The following is a 17,377-nucleotide window of genomic DNA, read 5'->3' on the forward strand; positions in this document are numbered from 1 at the left end:
CCTGTCTCTCCCTTCATTTGGTTTTCTTAAATTTGTGCCCCTAACCTCTAACATAGTACCTGGTGCATAGCAAGGACTCAATAAATACTTATTGAATGGAGGGAGAAGTGCAGCTATCACAGCCACTGGGAAGTCAATACCATGTGTTAAAAGGGATTTGTTTTGAATCATCTGCTTCCAATAGCATCTCTGTTCTGAGTGTATTCAGTAAGCCTTCCTCCTGCTTCTGATACTCTATAGAGCTTGATTCCCATCCCCTGATAACAACTGCTACTCATGTTGTCATTCTGAGATGCTCTATGTGTACACACCAGCAAAATATAGTACTATACATTCTCACAGACAGAAGTACTTCATTCTCTTGAACAACTGTTTCACTGTAGGGAAGTATCATAGTTTAGATGACCAGTCCTTTCCTCAAAGGCATTTAGGCTGTTTCTCATGGTCTGAGTCTACAAATAATGCTGCAGGGAATAACCTTGTGCATGACATGTGTGTGCATATCTGCGGTTATATTGCAAGTATCACCTGAAACACCACCTTTTACTTGGGTCCCAGATAAGAAGATTATGCAGAGATCGCAGCAAGGATCTGGCTTGGATACTCAAGGTACCTCTAAGGATGGGAGTTTGCAGGTCAGGCCTCCACTGTTAGAATCTAGTACTTATGTAGTCCTAGTGTGCAGCAAGAGTTTGAGGGCCCCTTGGAAACAGAACTGTATCAACCAAGCTTGGAAGACACTGAAGCATTAACTACAATGTTTTAGGTGTTTGTTTGTTTGTTTGTTTTTGCTGCATCCTTCCTCAGTTAGCATGACAGATCCGTAATAGCTTATTTGCTGTCATCTACACTAGACCATAAACTAGTCTAGTGGCTTATGCCGAACAAGACAGATAAGGGCCTTGTTCTTTTGGAACTAGTTTTTATCATTTTAACCTTTACCAGTTGTTGTTGTTTTTTTTTTTTGTGCATAAGGAGAAATGAGATAATGGAAGTAAACTGATTAGTCTGCTATGTAAAATGTTCACCTATAGGAATATACACATGTAATATATACTTACACATACAAACGCTGAGTTCGAGTTGAATGATTTGTAATCATCTTGCCATGACTTTTATTTTCTTTCTTCTTCCCTCTGCCTCTACTTTCTTCTGAAAAGTTCACACTTTAACCTCCAAATGTTTGGAGACTTGGATTTCTCTCAGCACAAGGCCAGTGGGACACGCCGCCAGTAGGGGGCAAGAATCACCCAGGCGTCCCTATTACCTAAGCAACGGAGTCAAACAGCATTCAGAATGACTTTACAAAAGGGTTACCAAAAAGTTAATTTGCTTATTCTGTTAGGTCATTTAATAATAACAATATAAAGGAAGAGGAGGTAGAGAAGAAATTAGGGAGGCGAGAGATGGTAGGGACAGACCTATCTGGAGCAATCATTAATTGAGAGTAATAGTTGGTTCAGAAAAAAACAAGTAGGGCTGACCCCGTCACATCCTTAGGGTATGATAACAGCAGTGTACCAGCCTGGGAGCTCCGAGTTCTACTGCGGTTTCTTTTCTTTTTTTAAGATTTTATTTACTTATTCATGAGAAACACAGAGAGGAGAGAGAGAGGCAGAGGGAGAAGCAGGCTCCATGCAGGGAACCCGAGGTGGGACTCTATCCCGGGTCTCCAGGATCAGGCCCTGGGCCGAAGGCGGCGCTAAACCGCTGAGCCACCCGGGCTGCCCTATACTGCGGTTTCATGCTGAATAAAGTGCTTTGAGCGAGACTAACAAGCAGTGAATCCGCGAATATTTTTCTTTCTACGGCTGACTGGGTAATGAAGAGCTTTCCAAAGTGACAGAGACGCCACTAGGTAACTTCCTGGACCGAAGCCACACACACCAAAAACATTTTGAAAATAGCTCCGGGCCCCTCCTAGCCCGACTTTGAAAGCAGGTGTGGGACGCATGCGCCCGGGCCACAAGCTGACCTCCTCGTGGCAAGGCAGAGCACAGACCTTCCTCCCGACAGCCCGCGGGGCAGAAAGGGAGGTGGAACGGAATTCTCGCGAGGTCTTTCGAGCGCCGGCGGAAGCAGTAGACACGTGATTCTTCTAGGCGGCCTTCGCCTTCCCCCCTCCCCCTTCTCGGAAACCCGGCCCCCTCACCCCTCGCCCACCCCGGAGCCGCGGTAATGGACCGTTTGGGTTCCGGAATTCTCTTGGATCCAACCACTGGTACCGGGTCGGCTGGAGCCGGCGGAGCCCGTGCTTGGCAGCGAAGGCAGGGGGCGGTCAAGATGGGGGGGGGAAATCATCTTCCTTCACCTAGGTGGGAGGCGGGGCGGAGGGGGGCGCTGAGGAGCGGAGGGAGGGGGGAGGAAGTCACGTGGGGCGCGCGGCGCGCGCTGCGTGCGCGCGGCGCTTCAGCCGTCGCCCCACCCCCTCCCCTCCGGCGGGGCGGGGGGGCTGGGGGGAGGGGCGTCAAGATGGCGGCGGGGAGGTAGGCAGAGCCGGACGCCGCTGCTGCCGCCGCCACCGCCGCCTCCGCTCCAGTCGCCTCTAGTTCTTCAAGCTCTCGCCACCCGGGAGGAGCTGTTTCGGCGTCGGACCCCGCAGGGAAAGTAAGTCCTTCCCTCAGCCCTGTTCTGCTTCCACACTCCTCCTCCCGGACAGCCAGCCTCCCACTCCCACTCTCCTCAGGGGGCCGTATGGGGCCGGGTTGGGGGGGGCGCAGCCACGTCACCCCGGCTCGGGGCCTCCCTCGCCCCTCACCGCCCCCTCAGCTGCGCGCCCCAGGGCACTCGGGGGCAAGGTCCCGGCGGCGGCCCCGCCGCGCTCGCTTCCTCCGCCCGTCAGCGCCGGGCCCTGAGGTCGCTGCGCGTGGGGGCTCTGGGACCCTGGGGGCCCCCCGGTGTCCCGGGCCGGAGGCGCTCAGTGTGGACGGGGAGGCAGGGTCTGCGGACGCCGGCTCCGGCTCCACTTGGGTCGCCCCCCCTTGCCTTCCCTGCTCCGCTCGGGGATGGCGACGTCCCGGACCCGCAGGAAAGTGAGCTCCGCAATCCTTCAGAAGTCTTCCTGCTCGAGGGTTGCTCCCGGTTTGGGGCGAGTGCGGGGGGAGATAGGGGCGCCCTAAATCTGGACCCCACACCTGCAGTTTTCTGGTTACCTCGCCCACAGGGCGTCGAGGCGGTACGTGGGACACGTGGGGGCCACCTTCAAGCCTCACCGGGTGATTAGGTTCATTTCGCCTCAAGGTCCCTCCTCTCCCGGACCCTAAGCATCTGTGTGGAGAAAGGCGATGGGGGATTTGGTTACTTTAAGAGTGTTTAGCGTAACGAGCATCTAAAGTTCCCCAAACCAGTGTATGCTGGTGGTTTCCCAGAAGTGGTTTGGGATCGGTTTAACCGCTGAGGAGATTTGGATGTTCCTGAACCCTTGTGATTGTTTCTTTCCTGACCCTGGCATCCAGCTCCTCCCCTTTCCACCCTGGCTTTGTGCTGCTGTTTGGTTAATGTTTGCGGACCACTAACTTGATCCTCGCACAGAGAAGCCCTTTTTATGTGCGGGCTTCGTTTACTGTAGGAAGCTTTTGTTTCGGGGAGTTGCTGGTTGAGAAACGTAGGGTAAGAACGGGCAAGAAAATTGAGTCAAATAAAGCAACGTTTTTATCCATTGAATTGCGCACCCAATTGTAACCGCACCCGGAAGTTTGTACTAAACACGTGTTGCTGAGGGAAGGTTAAAAACTGGGTCACCTTTGACCTTTGAAAGTTGATTATTAGCGGTTTATGTTGAGTTAAATGTTTTGTTTAATGCAGACAACCACAATAAGAGATAGAATAGGGCTTCTACAGAGTCGGGCAGGAGGGTCCAGAAAGCTGTCAAACCCCGAGTTGCTGCTCTAGAGGAAATAGACTTATTAACACCTGACTGAGATACAAACCAGTCAACAGTGTGTAAAGGAATCCATTTTTTCCCCGGGTTATTTACTTCAGTCAAGAAGTGATTTTTTCCTTAGCTGTTGGGAAAGCCGTTATCATTGGCCAAAAGATAATTTGTATAGAATTTCTAGTATAAAATGCAGAATTTGCTATTGTTGCCTTGCGTGGGACAGTTATTTTGCAAGAGAAATTTTCATGTTTAAAAGAGTTGTATCCAAAATTTAGCTTCCCAGAAATTTTTTTTTAATTTTTTTCCCTTCGGCTTCTACATTTTTATCTCACAATCTAATTTAATTCCATACAATTGTCTATAGGATTTTAAGTAAATTTTACTTCAGCTGCTGGGTAAGTATCAAAAAGGAAGGCTTACTTGCTGGCTTACAGTCCATTCATTCATTAAATGCTTTTAACTTAGGCAGTTTTATTTAAAGGTTTTGCTGAAATTTCCATAGTGCTTAAAAATGAGCAGTATAAAGATTCTTTACATGCTTTTATTTTTTTTTTTTTTTTTTTTTTTTTTTTTTCTTTACATGCTTTTAAAAAAATGATTCATTTCAAAGACTATAGCTACTGATATATTTTGATGTTTCTTAGTTTCTAAATTGAGCTTTGATTTGAGACATGCCTCTGGTGAAGGTCGTAAACACTCAGATCTGAGGTCTGGTCTTATCAAGTAACCTGATTTCATGAGTCTCTTGGTTCCCATGCTTTGCCTGCCTCAAGTTGATGTAAAGATACTTTGTGAGAGTAATTACTTTCACATTATATAGCTAATTAGTAAAATGATGTGTAATTCTAAAGATTTTACAATTGTCTTTTTTTTTTTTTTAATGCTGACAGTTCCACTTCAGTGTGGTTGAACTTAAATATTAAGGACAATTGGGATACTACTGAAATTTTCTGTAGATGAAAAGGATAGGCTCTTGAAGAACAGGGACTTCAATTTTATAGATAAAGTACAGTACAAAACCCATCAAATTAACTTGCTTATTAAATCTTGGGAGGTGGTATAGGCACAGAGCAATGATTTTAAAACCTTTTTATGGGATGCCTGGGTGGCTCAGTGGTCAAAGCGTCTGCCTTCAGCTCAGGGCATGATCCTGAAGTCTTGGGATCAAGTCCCACTCAGGCTCCCTGCGAGGAGCCTACTTCTCTCTCTGCCTGTGTCTCTGCCTCTCTTTCTGTATGTGTCTCTCATGAATAAATAAATTAATCTTTAAAAAATTTTTAAAACCTGTTTATTGTATCCCTTGGTAAGACATGTTTTACATTGTGACCTACATATCCACACATAGAACTGAAAAACTCATCATGAAATAACAATCATCTCCACATGCTCTTTGCTAGTTTTCTCTTCTGTACTGAAATAGTTAAGAATTCTGGTTATGATACACTGAATTGACTTGACAGCTCACTGTGGTGTGACCACCGGTTTAAAAAATATGGTATAGGGTTAAGAATACAGAATTTTGAGATGTGGAGGTCAGAGCTCCTGAGTTTCTGATTCTGTTCCACAATTGCTTTGTTGTTAACTTGTTACAATTCATCTCTCTAAGCCTCAGTTTTTCATCTGGGACAAAGGAATAACATGTAGTATTTACTCGGAAGTTATCTTGAGGGTTAAAAGAGGAAAAAATCTAAACCTATAGTAAATCTCAAGATGACTAGTGATCTGAATTTGGTGGTGGTAACCAAGAAAGTTGTTTAACAACACTCCCCCCTTCTTTCATGTACTTTTTTTGCAAAGCATGCTTGAAACTCTTGTCATCTGCACATTCCTTTGGGAATCCATTCTTACAAGTTTTGCAGTGAGAATGGAGAGGGGCATGTTTTACTGAGCAATTGCTCCTTTGAAAAATAGCTGTTAAAAATTAGATTATACCCTTCTAGGTAATGAAAATCCTTGTTAGTGAACTTTTTTATACTACCTGATGTTCTCAAGGAACCAGTGCTCAGTAGACACTAAATAAACACCTTGTTAATGAACTATATTAGCTAAATTCTGAGATGATCATTATCCTTCAACTTACTAAACTAAATGTCAGTTATCACCTTTGGGTTGCATTAAAGCAAAGTTGAATCAGAGTTAAAAGACATACTTAGTACTGTTAAAAGTGCTAAGTATCTTAGCATGATACTTGGTAAATGATATGTTTGCACATATAAAGAGAACTACCAGTTTCCTCTAGACATACCAGCTAATTACCTGGATAAATTGAATATGTGACACTTATATGTAAAAAGGAATTAATATTTTATAGAACTAATTTGGAAGTTAATTATTGAGTGGATTGCCAATAAATAAAACTTGTATTCTGGGAAATTGTATTAGTCATGTGAGAGAAAACCTATTTTTTGACGTGATACTAATATCAAAGTGTAGTAGCTAATAGCATAGTGTTTATTCAACCAGCAATCCTATAAGATAAGTTCTATTTTTATTCCTATATGAAGATGAGGAAACTGAGTCACACAAGTTATTCCTTGACTATATTATACTACATGTGCATGATGTAGCCAGTATTTGAACCCAGATACTCTGTTTGACTCCATAGTCTACTCAGCCTCTGTGGTGTGCTGCCACTGCTACAGATAGATCCCTTGTATCTTGTAGCCCTGAGCTATAAAGATCTGCTTTAGGTCTCAACAAGAGGAACCTTGTCCTGGTTGATAGGTTTCAGTGTTGGTATTCTCAGTGGGAACTGTATCCTTTCATTCTTCTGATTGGCTATTGTTTCTCAGGATTCTCTTCCTGCCAAAGATGGCTCTTAGTTACTCTCTACTACTGTGTCCTTATTTATCATAGAAACTTTCATCGGTGTACTATTTTGAAATAGGTGATATTTTCCAGTGTATTTATAATAGAAATGGAACCTTTTTGTTGTCCTTTGTTTGAGATAGAATCATTTTGGGGTTGGTTACTTTTGGGTTTGTTGGATTGCTACATGTTAAATGTCTCTTAAGGTCTATGAAATCCTTTGTAGACACACTGTAACACAGTTCTCTTACACTTATTTGCATTCATATTGTATTTAGTGGGTTCAAAGCAAAAATGTTTTCTCAAGAATAAATCTTGTAAGGTGAGAAGACTGATTAATATAACCTTTTAAGGGCTCTGTTAGCTTGAACACTGAAATTGTGAGTCTGTAATAGTTTCAGAATAGGAAAATGATTAAATATTAAGGGGTTTGCCTAATGGAACTAGAGAAAGGCAGAGATGTTCCTCTGTATCCCTTGCCCCCTTTCTCACTGCAAAAAAGTTCAAGTAGAGAATTTGTTTCCATTTGGCTAAGAAAGGATCCTTAGATTTTGTTTTTGTATATTATGTGTATAAACCTAAAATCTTTTTCATTAATAGCTTGCAAAAGACATGTCATTACTAAGTCACTATGTGTAGATCAGAGGTCTCAAATTGTGATTCCTGTGAATGAATTTTCAGCGGGTTAGTGATAGTATTATTTATAACTGTGCTGTTATTTCTTGTAAAAATACCAAGATTCCCTCCAAATTCTTCCCTTCCATGATATTTTTATACTTGCAATGCTCATTGTTTAGAAAATATATTTCAAAGAACTCTCATGTATTAATGCTTTTCAGTGACTTTTGTTTGCTTTCATTAATGATGTTTCTGTACTTTTTAGTAGAATTAGAAAGGGCTTGGTGTGCATTTAATGGATTAATGGATCCTTTGGCTTCCAAGCATTCTTTGGTCTGTAGTTTAGGAGTCATTGGTTTAGGGGTGCCTGGGTGGCTCAGCGGTTTAGTGCCTGACTTCGGCCCACGGCGTGATCCTGGAGTCCCGGGATCGAGTCCCACATTGGGCTCCCTGCATGGAGCCTGCTTCTTCTTCTGCCTATGTCTGCCCCCCCCCCCCCCCCGTCTCTCTCATGAATAAATAAATAAAATCTTTAAAAAAAAAAAAAAGGAGTCATTGGTTTAAAACAATGTGTTTTGGTTTGAAATGTAAATGAATCATAATTTTGAGTATTTACTAAAAACAGATGACATTTTGATAGTCTCTGGAGTTCTATTAATCTAGGTCAGGATTACTCATAGCAAGCAGGCCAAGACCACCCCTATTCCCACAGGTCAGTGGTCTTAAGTATTTGGTGAGTTGATATGTTTTTTTTTTTGTTTTTTGTTTTTTGTTTTTGTTTTTTTAAGATTTATATATATATTTTTAGGGAGGGTGTGAGAATGCACATGCATGTTAGTGGGAAGGGGCAGAGGGAGAGAGAGGGAATCTCTAGCAGACTCCCTACTGAGAATGGAGCCTGACAGGGGCTTTGATCTCATGACCTTGAGATCATGACCTAAGCAAAAATTAAGAGTCCGATGCTCTACTGAGCCACCCAGGTGCCACAGTTGAAATGTTTTTAAAGCATTGGTTTAGGGATTCCTCGGTGGCGCAGTGGTTGAGCGTCTACTTTCAGCTTAGGGCGTGATCCTGGGGTTCTGGGATCAAGTCCTACATCAGGCTACCTGAAGGGAGCCTCCTTCTCTGCCTCTCCCTCTGTTCTCTCATGAATAAATAAATATAAATCTTAAAAAAAAATAAAAGCCTTGGTTTAGCTATCTTGGTACATGTTTGTACTCTATTAAGTTAATTTGTAAAGCATGGTCAGCTGTGTCTAGATTAGAAAAATGATTAACTTTATTTTTTTTTTTTAAGATTTTATTTATTTATTCATAGAGGCAGAGACACAGGCAGAGGGAGAAGCAGGCTCCATGCAGGGAGCCCAATATGGGACTCGATCCTGGGTCCCCAGGATCACACCCCAGGCCGCAGGCGGCGCCAAACCACTGCGCCACCAGGGTTGCCCGATTAACTTTATTTTAAATCCATGTTGGGACATTTCTCATATTTGTCTCCCCTGTTCAATCCCTTTGTACTGTTTCCATCTTGCTATCCAGTGATCTTTCTCCCTTCCGGTTTTAATCTCAGACTGGCATTTATTCCAAAGTTAAGTATCAAAATTTAGGTTAGCAATATCGACTTATCTATTTATTGGAAAGAGAATGCATGGGCTTTCGGATTTTGAATAATCTAGATATACGTAACTGTAGGTAATTTGAGCTTTCTGAGCCTCGGTTTCAACTTTAAAAAATACCTGTCTTTTTCAGGGTTGTTGTGGGCTCATAGTGTATGAAGAGCCTAATACTTTGTTAGACTTGTAAAAGATACTTAGGCACTGTCAATTTCCTTACCTTTCTCCTTCTCAAAATGCATTTTTCTTTTTTTTCCTATGATTTTATTTAGGGACGCCTGGGCTGGGTAGCTCAATGGTTGAGTGTCTGCTTTTGGCACAGTTCGTGATCCCAGGATCCTGGGATCAAGTCCCGCATCGGGCTCCCCGCAGGGAACCAGCTTCTCCCTCTGCCTGTGTTCCTGTGTCTTATGAATAAATAATTTTTTAAAAATTGTTTATTTATACGTATATTTTTATCTTTAAGATTTTATTTGAGAGATTGAGAGAGAATATGAGCAGGGGGGGCGGGAGGAAGAGGGAGAAGCAGACTTCAGACTAAGCAGGGAGCCCAACATGGGGCTCAATCCCAGGACCCTGAGATCATGACCTGAGCTGCAGGCAGATGCTTAACCCATTGAGCCACCCAAGGCCCCAAAATGTATTTTTCCACAGACTTTTCCTTTCTCTGAAAAATCTCCTTTGGGCTATTTCTTCTTCCTTGGGGCTGTTCTAGACTCACTTTAAACAGTGGTTATGTCTTGAGTTTCATTTCTGGATATCTGTGGACTCTAAACTCATTCATGTTTCTGTTAGAACTTTTTTCTAAATGATATATATAGGCTCATGTGGCATAGACTACATAGTAGAGGACTTCTCTGTGAAGTACTTTTATTTGAAACAGTAGTTCTTATATGTTGGAAGTCATGGTCACAGTGGCTAACGCATTTCTTTTTTGTAGGACATAATGAAAATATTGACATTTAATTATTTGACGCGGCCTGAGAACAAATGAACTAGCTAAAGATTAGTGTATTATTTATGTAACATGAAATTAGATTTTTGGGAAAAACAACTACAGTCTCTTTTCAGGTTTATGTATATAAATTGGTTATTTCAGATAAATTAATGACATGTTAAAAATTGAAAAAGTTAAGATTTTTTTCCCCTTACAAAATGGATAAAAATTCATTTTGGTGGTGACGTACTTTGATATATTGTGTATTAAGAGTACATTTGGAAAACCTAAATCTAAAATGTATTTGTAGGGCACCGAGGTGGCTCAATCAGTTGAACGTCCGACTTTTGGTTTAAACTCAGATTATGATCTTGGGGTTGTGGGATCGAGCCCTGCTTCTGGCTCCATGCTCAGCAAAGAGTCTGCTTGAGATTCTCTCCTTTCGTCTCCCCTTCTGCCCCCCCCCATCTAAGAAATAAAATATTTAATAAAATGTATTTGCTTGCTCCTAAATACGTATTTCCCCCCCACTAAACTCTGTATAACTCATTTTGGGGTCTTCTGGACTCAGTGTTTTTTCAGTCTCTTGGCATAACTCTAATCATCCATCAACTCATGCTTTTTGTGTATTTCATATTCTCTTTCATTTTTGAGCTTTTTATAAACTTAGTCTTATGGATTGTGCTTCGTAAATATCTTGGAATCTATCCCCCTCTTTCTTTCACGCCCTGCTGTATTATAGCATATAATCTCTTTGGTCTGCTGTGGCAGTTTCCTCAAATGTATCCCTGCTTCTAGTCTTACTCTACCCATTTTCAGTTTGCTTCCATACTTTTACGAAGTAATCTTTCTAAGTCACAAATCTATGTCCTGCAGTCCTCTATCTGAAAACTCTTTCGTGACCCTCACTACCCATGGGATTAAGTGAACTCTCTAGCATGGTATACAAGTTTGTGGATGATAACTTCCTCCTCTCTTGTCATCACCTGCCTGAGGCTTGGATTTCTATTCTGAACTTCCATACCAATGATGAATTACTCTAACCATACTTCTTTTTTTTTTTTTTTTTATTTATTTATGATAGTCACAGAGAGAGAAAGAGAGAGAGGCAGAGACACAGGCAGAGGGAGAAGCAGGCTCCATGCACCGGGAGCCTGACGTGGGATTCGATCCCGGGTCTCCAGGATCGCGCCCTGGGCCAAAGGCAGGCGCCCAACCGCTGCGCCACCCAGGGATCCCTCTAACCATACTTCTTAAAGAGCACCAATGTCTTTGATACCTCCATAAGTTTGAGTGCACTGTCCAGAATATTCTCATCCACCTGGTGATTTCTTCTTGAGACTCAGTTCCACGGTCATCTTTGTAACCTTTTTCCAGGCAAAGTTCAGCAGCATTCCTTCTCTGTTCCCACAGCATTTTGTATACATACACTCTTGCTGTGATTTACATATTTCTCTGTCCTTTTCATCTTATTGTGAAATTTTTGGAATCAGAGGCTTTCTCCTTTCTCCTTCTTGCCTGATATGTAGCAGATTCTTCATAAATACTAAATAGATGGATCTGGTAGAAGATGTTGGTTTGTATTTAGAAGAGAGTTAATTGGCTTTTTAAGTTTTTTATGTTAATGTTAAATATTTTGTTCTAAAGATGGTGGAGCCAGGGCAAGATTTACTGCTTGCTGCTTTGAGTGAGAGTGGAATTAGTCCGAATGACCTCTTTGATATTGATGGGGGAGATGCAGGGCTTGCAACTCCAACAGCTACTCCTCCAGTTCAGCAGGTAAGAGTTTTCCAAAGCCTCTGTAAAAAGTGGATTGTTTCTTAATTTTAATTTCTACTTTTAGAAACAGTCATTATTAAGACATAAATTTAAATAATCATGTGTATGTTATTTTTATATTATTAGTCTTCATGAGATAGAAAATATTTGCAGTGAAAATCGACATTTTCTGCTTTGATATATATATATGTGTGTGTGTATATGTATGTACGTATGTAAAAGATGATTTGTTTAGAGTTCTTGTGAGAGGTTTGTTACCTCTTTACTAGTTGTCTTTGTACTTTATGAGGATCCTCTTTTGAGGTTTCACTATACAGATTCTCTGAAAGTAAAAAGATTCTGGTATTAGTATCGTTTTGTGAAGATGTACTTGTAAAGATTATTATTTCATACCTGGTATCAGAGATTCTGCATTCTGAGTGTAAAACTTAACATTTTTTGTTTTAATAAAATAAATACATCTTTTGTTCTTGAAACAGAATTTACTGCTGTCATTTTTTATTTCTTTCTCTGTTTTTTTCTCTCTAGTCTGTGCCACTTAGTGCATTAGAACTAGGTTTGGAGACTGAAGCAACAGTTCCTGTTAAGCCAGAACCAGAGACAGTACCTACTCCAGCACTACTAAATGTTAGAGTAAGAATGATTTACATTTGGCATGATTACTAAAATGGTTTTGAATTGTAAGAAAATAACCTGTAATATAAAGTTATTAAACCAATCCTGTTTTTACTATTTCTTTCCAATATGCTACTCTCGCCTCCTACTTTATAAAAACACTTCTTTCATTCATCTCATAGTTACGTTGATCAAAAGGTAGTTAGGATAAAACAAACTTTTTAAAAATTTACTTATTGTAAATGATAGAAAATTTATGAAGTAAAGATGAGCTACATGTTTACCCCACTACACATTTCATTTTTCCTTGTTGATTTCAGCTTTTGTCCATTGGTAGATGTGATTTTTATGCTTTAAATACAGAATTTCTCTGGTTTTACTTTTAATATAGCAATTATTAACTTAAGCCTAGTGATATAAAATTATTGGACAACCTAGTTAAAAATTTTATAACATGATAAATCATTGTGAGTTTTATTTAAAAGTTGTAAGTGGTACCTGGCTGGGCTCAGTTGGTGGAACGTGTGACTCCTGATTTCAGGGTTTTGAGTTCGAGCCCTACATTGAGTGTTGAGATTATTTAAATAAATAAATAAATAGATAGATAGATAAATAGATAAATCTTTCTTTTCTTTAAAAAAAAAAAAAAAGGCTTTTATTTTAAAGTAGACTACATACCCAACATGGGGCTTGAACTCACAATCCTAAATTAGGAGTTGCATGCTCTAAGATTGAGCCAGGGACGCCTGGGTGGCTCAGTGGTTTAGTGCCTGCCTTCAGCCCAGGACCCGGGACCGAGTCCCGCATCAGGCTTCCTGCATGGAGCCTGCTTCTCTCTGCCTATGTCTCTGCCTCTCTCTGTGTGTGTCTCATGAATAAATAAATAAAATCTTAAAAAAAAAAAAAAAGATTGAGCCAGTCAGGTACCCCAAAGCTGCCTGCTTTAAAAAATAAAGTGATAAGTGGTAATCCATAAATTTTTGTTACATGAGTCACGGAAAAATACTTTGAGGAGGAAAGGAAGTAGACATAGACTAAAATTTAAAAATACCTTGATTGTACTTCAGTCCATTATAGTCACAGACCACATTGTCATCCTCCTCATCTTTGACCCCTTTTCCCTGCATTTTTGTCCAACTCCTAATGCCGCCCCCGCCCCAAGCTATTAAAAAGAAAATGCTATGTAGCTTTGTCTTAGGCTCAAAGGTAGTACCTGTATTATCAGCAGTATGTGACATTGGTGGATTGGCTGGATCATTCATGCAACATAGGTATTTAAAACTCTGGTGGTTTTATATTTAAGTTCTAAACATTGGTATAGTTTGTATGGTAGCAAACAAAACATTGGACAAGAGTCATAAAATGCTAGCAATGGAAAATGGACCTCAGAGAGCCTGGGCCCCTGGGGGTGAAGTGATTTGCCTAAGGTTTTCAACCTAGTTGGGGCAGTGCTGGGATTAGAAACTCTTTCTGTTTCTAGTCCTTATATTAATACAGCATTACTACACATCACCGCTTGCTTAGGATAGTCCCATTTTATGCTTGCAACCCCAGCAGTTACAGAAAATGTCATACTACTACTATATCTTTTTTTTCCTGTCAAAGTGGTAGTTTTAACTTAGTAGTTTATAATTAGGCATATTTAATTAAAAATACAGTGCTAATGTTTAGGTAAGAATTAAAGTCCATTTTTGAGGTTTAAATGGCCTCCTTTATTTGTGGATCTAGGCCACATTAGAGAATCCAGTACTTCTCAGTGGTCTGATATGTTATGGTTTTCTTTTATAGCAGCAGCCTCCATCTACTACAACATTTGTGCTGAATCAAATAAATCAGCTTCCGACCTTGGGATCTACAATTGTAATGACTAAAACACCACCTGTAACAACAAATCGGCAGACCATCACTTTAACAAAGTTTATCCAGACTACTGCAAACACACGCCCTTCAGTCTCAGCACCAGCAGTACGAAATGCCATGACCTCTGCACCCTCAAAAGACCAGGTTCAGCTGAAGGACCTACTAAAAAATAATAGTCTGAATGAACTCATGAAACTGAAGCCACCAGCTAATATTGCTCAGCCAGTTGCAACAGCAGCTAGTAAGTCCGTTTTCAGTCTTGTCAGCTGACTCCCTTTGGTAAGATGTGTTGGTGTGTTTTTAAGGGTTTGCTTGGGTCTTAAAAGAACTGGCTATGAATGACATATATGTATGACTCTGTACAATTATAGCATTTATACAATTCAAGGGAAGGAGAAATTTAGAAGCCCTAACGTTTATCTTGAAATGAAGTGTGGAATTACCAGGTAGCTACATTACTTAACACCATGAGATCTCAGTTTTATACATTGGGAGTAACTGGTTAATATTTTCTCAGTCCTTTAAATCAGTACTTCTCAAACTTTATGTGCTTATGAGTCACCTGGAGATCTTGTTCAAAAACAGAATCAGATTTAGTAGGTCTACAGTAGGGCCCAAGATTTTGCATTTCTAACCAGCTTCTCAGAGGTGGTGGTGATTACTGGTGGTCCTTGGACCATGCATGAAGTAACTGGCTTTAAACCGATATCAATGCTTTATTTTTATTTATTTATTTATTTATTTATTTAGATTTTATTTATTCATGAGAGACAGAGAGAGAGAGGCGGAGACACAGGCAGAGGGAGAAGCAGGCTCCATGCAGGGAGCCCGACACGGGACTCAATCCTGGGTCTCCAGGATCACACCCTGGGCTGAAGGCGGCACTAAACTGCTGAGCCCCCCGGGCTGTTTTACTGCTTTAACTCTGACTTTTACAGTTTATTATTTTGCCTGTCAGTGACTTAATTGCTTTTGGGTAGTCATATAAATTCTCTTTTAAAATACATACATTTTTGAGGTGCTTGGGTGGCTCAGTTGGTTGAGTGTCTGACTCTTGATTTTGGCTCAGGTCGTGATCTCAGGGTCCTGAAATTGAGGACCTTTGTGGGGCCTCTGTGCTCCATGCAAAGTCTGCTTGTCCTTCTCCCTCTCCCTCTGCCCTTCCCCTCTGCCCTTCCCCCTGCCCTTCTCTCTCAAATAAAGAAAAATGTTTTTTCTTTTTTTTTTTTTAATTTTATTTATTCATGAGAGACACAGAGAAAGAGGCAGAAGGAGAAGCAAGCTCCACGCAAGGATTTCGACATGGGACTTGATCCCAGGTCTCCAGGATCACGACCTAGGCTGAAGGCGGCGCTAAACCGCTGCTGAGCCACCAGGGCTGCCCAAGAAAATCCTTTTTTAAAAAATTACAGGGCAGCCCCGGTGGCTTACTGGTTTAGCTTAGTGGTTTAGCGCCGCCTTCACCCAGGGCATGATCCTGGAGACCGGGGATTGAGACCCGCGTCGGGCTTCCTGCCTGGAGCCTGCTTCTCCCTCTGCCTGTTTCTCTTTCTCTCTCTGTCTCTAATAAGTAAATAAAAAATCTTTTAAAAAAATTACAATACAGGGGCACCTGGGTGGGGCTCAGTGGTTGAGCATCTGCCTTTGGTTAAGATCGTGATCCCAGAATCCTGGGATGGAATACCACATTGGATTCCCTGCAGGAGCCTGCTTCTCCCACTGCCTATGTCTCTGCCCCTTTCTGTGTCTGTCATGAATAAATAAATAAAATCTTTAAAAAAAAAAAATAAGGATAAGCCCCGGTGGCGCAGCGGTTTAGCGCCGCCTGCAGCCCAGGGCGTGATCCTGGAGACCCTGGATCAAGTCCCACATCGGGCTCTCTGCATGGAGCCTGCTTCTCCCTCTGCCTGTGTCTCTGCCTCTCTCTCTCTCTCTCTCTCTCTAAATAAATAAAATCTTTAAAAAAAATTAAAATACATTTTCATTATAAAATAATTCACCTTTTTAAAAAAGTGTTTTTATTTACGTATTTGAGAGGGAGCATGAGCGGGAGGAGGAGAAGAGGAAAAAAATCACACTCTCCACTGAGTATGGGGCCTGACTGGGGCTCGATCCCAGGACTCCAAGAACACGACCTAAGCCAAAGTCAGATGCTTAACCAACTGAGCCACCCAGGTGCCCCTCGCTGTGGTTTTTATTTTAGAACAAGCACTCATACAGTTTTTTTTTAAAGATTTTATTTATTCATGAGAGACGGAGGCAGAGGCACAGGCAGAGGGAGAAGCAGGCTCCATGCAGGAAGCCCAGTGTGGGACTCGATCCCGGGACTCTGGGATCACGCCCTGAACCAAAGTCAGACCCTCAACTGCTGAACTACCCAGGGGTCCCACATATAATCCTTTCTTTAAAAACAACTTTATTTAAAAAAAAAAAAACTTTATTGAGATGTATAGGATATACCATAAAATTCACCCTTTTAAACCATACGGTTGAGTGGATTTTAGTATATTCAGGGTTGTTAAAGTGTTACCATGAGCTCATCCTTTAAGGATAAGGTTTAAAGGAAAAAGTTCAACAGTAGTTTAATTACATTTTTTAAAGAGCTTATTCATGGATAAAAAATACAGATTTTAGGGCCAGCCCGGTGGCTCAGTGGTTTAGCCCCACCTTCAGTCCAGGGCTTGATCCTGGAGACCTGGGATCAAGTCCTGCGTTGGGCTCCCTGCGTGAAGCCTGCTTCTCCCTCTGCCTGTGTCTCTGCCTCTCTGTCGCGCGTGCGCTCTCTCTCTCTCTCTCTCTCTCTCTCTGTGTTGCTCATGAATAAATAAATAAATAAATAAAATCTTTAAAAAAAAAAAGAATACAGATTTTATTGTTAGTTTTTCTTTGGAGTGTTTGTTATTGCTCATTTATTCAAAAAATATTTGAGTACTGACTATGTGCTTCTGGGATTTTGAGGCTATGGCTGGGAAGAAAACTGTTGAGATCTTTGCAGTCTTGGAGCTTGCATTCTAGTGGAGAGAGACAGATAATAAAAAAGTTATATGGTGTGTCCTACAGGGATAAGCGCTATGGAGAGAAACAGAAAGAGATATGGGGCAGGAAGAGGTTACAGTTTTAAGTGCAGTGTTCAGAGGAAGCTTCATATTTAGTAAGGTAATTTTTAAGGTTAAAATGAAATTATTAGGTGTTTTTTAATTGGCTACATCAAATTTTAGTAGTACAGTTCTGGAAACTGAAAAACGTAAACTCTTTAATAGGGCTAATCTGC

At 41.3% G+C, this 17,377-nt stretch overlaps 2 protein-coding genes across 4 annotated transcripts in view; one reads left to right on the forward strand and one right to left on the reverse strand.

The window, feature by feature from the left end:
• TMED2 (transmembrane p24 trafficking protein 2) overlaps window positions 1-2,519 on the reverse strand; it is a 168,451-nt gene extending 165,932 nt beyond the window's left edge. The window contains exon 1 of the mRNA XM_049101544.1: window positions 2,511-2,519. The gene's annotated coding sequence lies outside the window, so the exon portion shown is untranslated. The remainder of the gene's footprint in view (window positions 1-2,510) is intronic.
• Window positions 2,399-17,377, forward strand: part of SBNO1 (strawberry notch homolog 1) — a 62,073-nt gene continuing 47,094 nt past the window's right edge. The window contains exons 1-4 of one of the 3 annotated variants that reach the window (XM_035706408.2): window positions 2,399-2,607; window positions 11,500-11,631; window positions 12,160-12,264; window positions 14,035-14,347. In XM_035706408.2, coding sequence (XP_035562301.1) covers window positions 11,500-11,631; window positions 12,160-12,264; window positions 14,035-14,347 — 550 coding nt within the window. In that variant the 5' untranslated portion in view covers window positions 2,399-2,607. The remainder of the gene's footprint in view (window positions 2,608-11,499; window positions 11,632-12,159; window positions 12,265-14,034; window positions 14,348-17,377) is intronic. The other 2 variants (XM_035706407.2, XM_025473697.3) reach the window with 2 other exon arrangements.

This window comes from Canis lupus, chromosome 26 (genome assembly GCF_003254725.2).
Source record: "Canis lupus dingo isolate Sandy chromosome 26, ASM325472v2, whole genome shotgun sequence".
Lineage (NCBI taxonomy): Eukaryota > Metazoa > Chordata > Mammalia > Carnivora > Canidae > Canis > Canis lupus.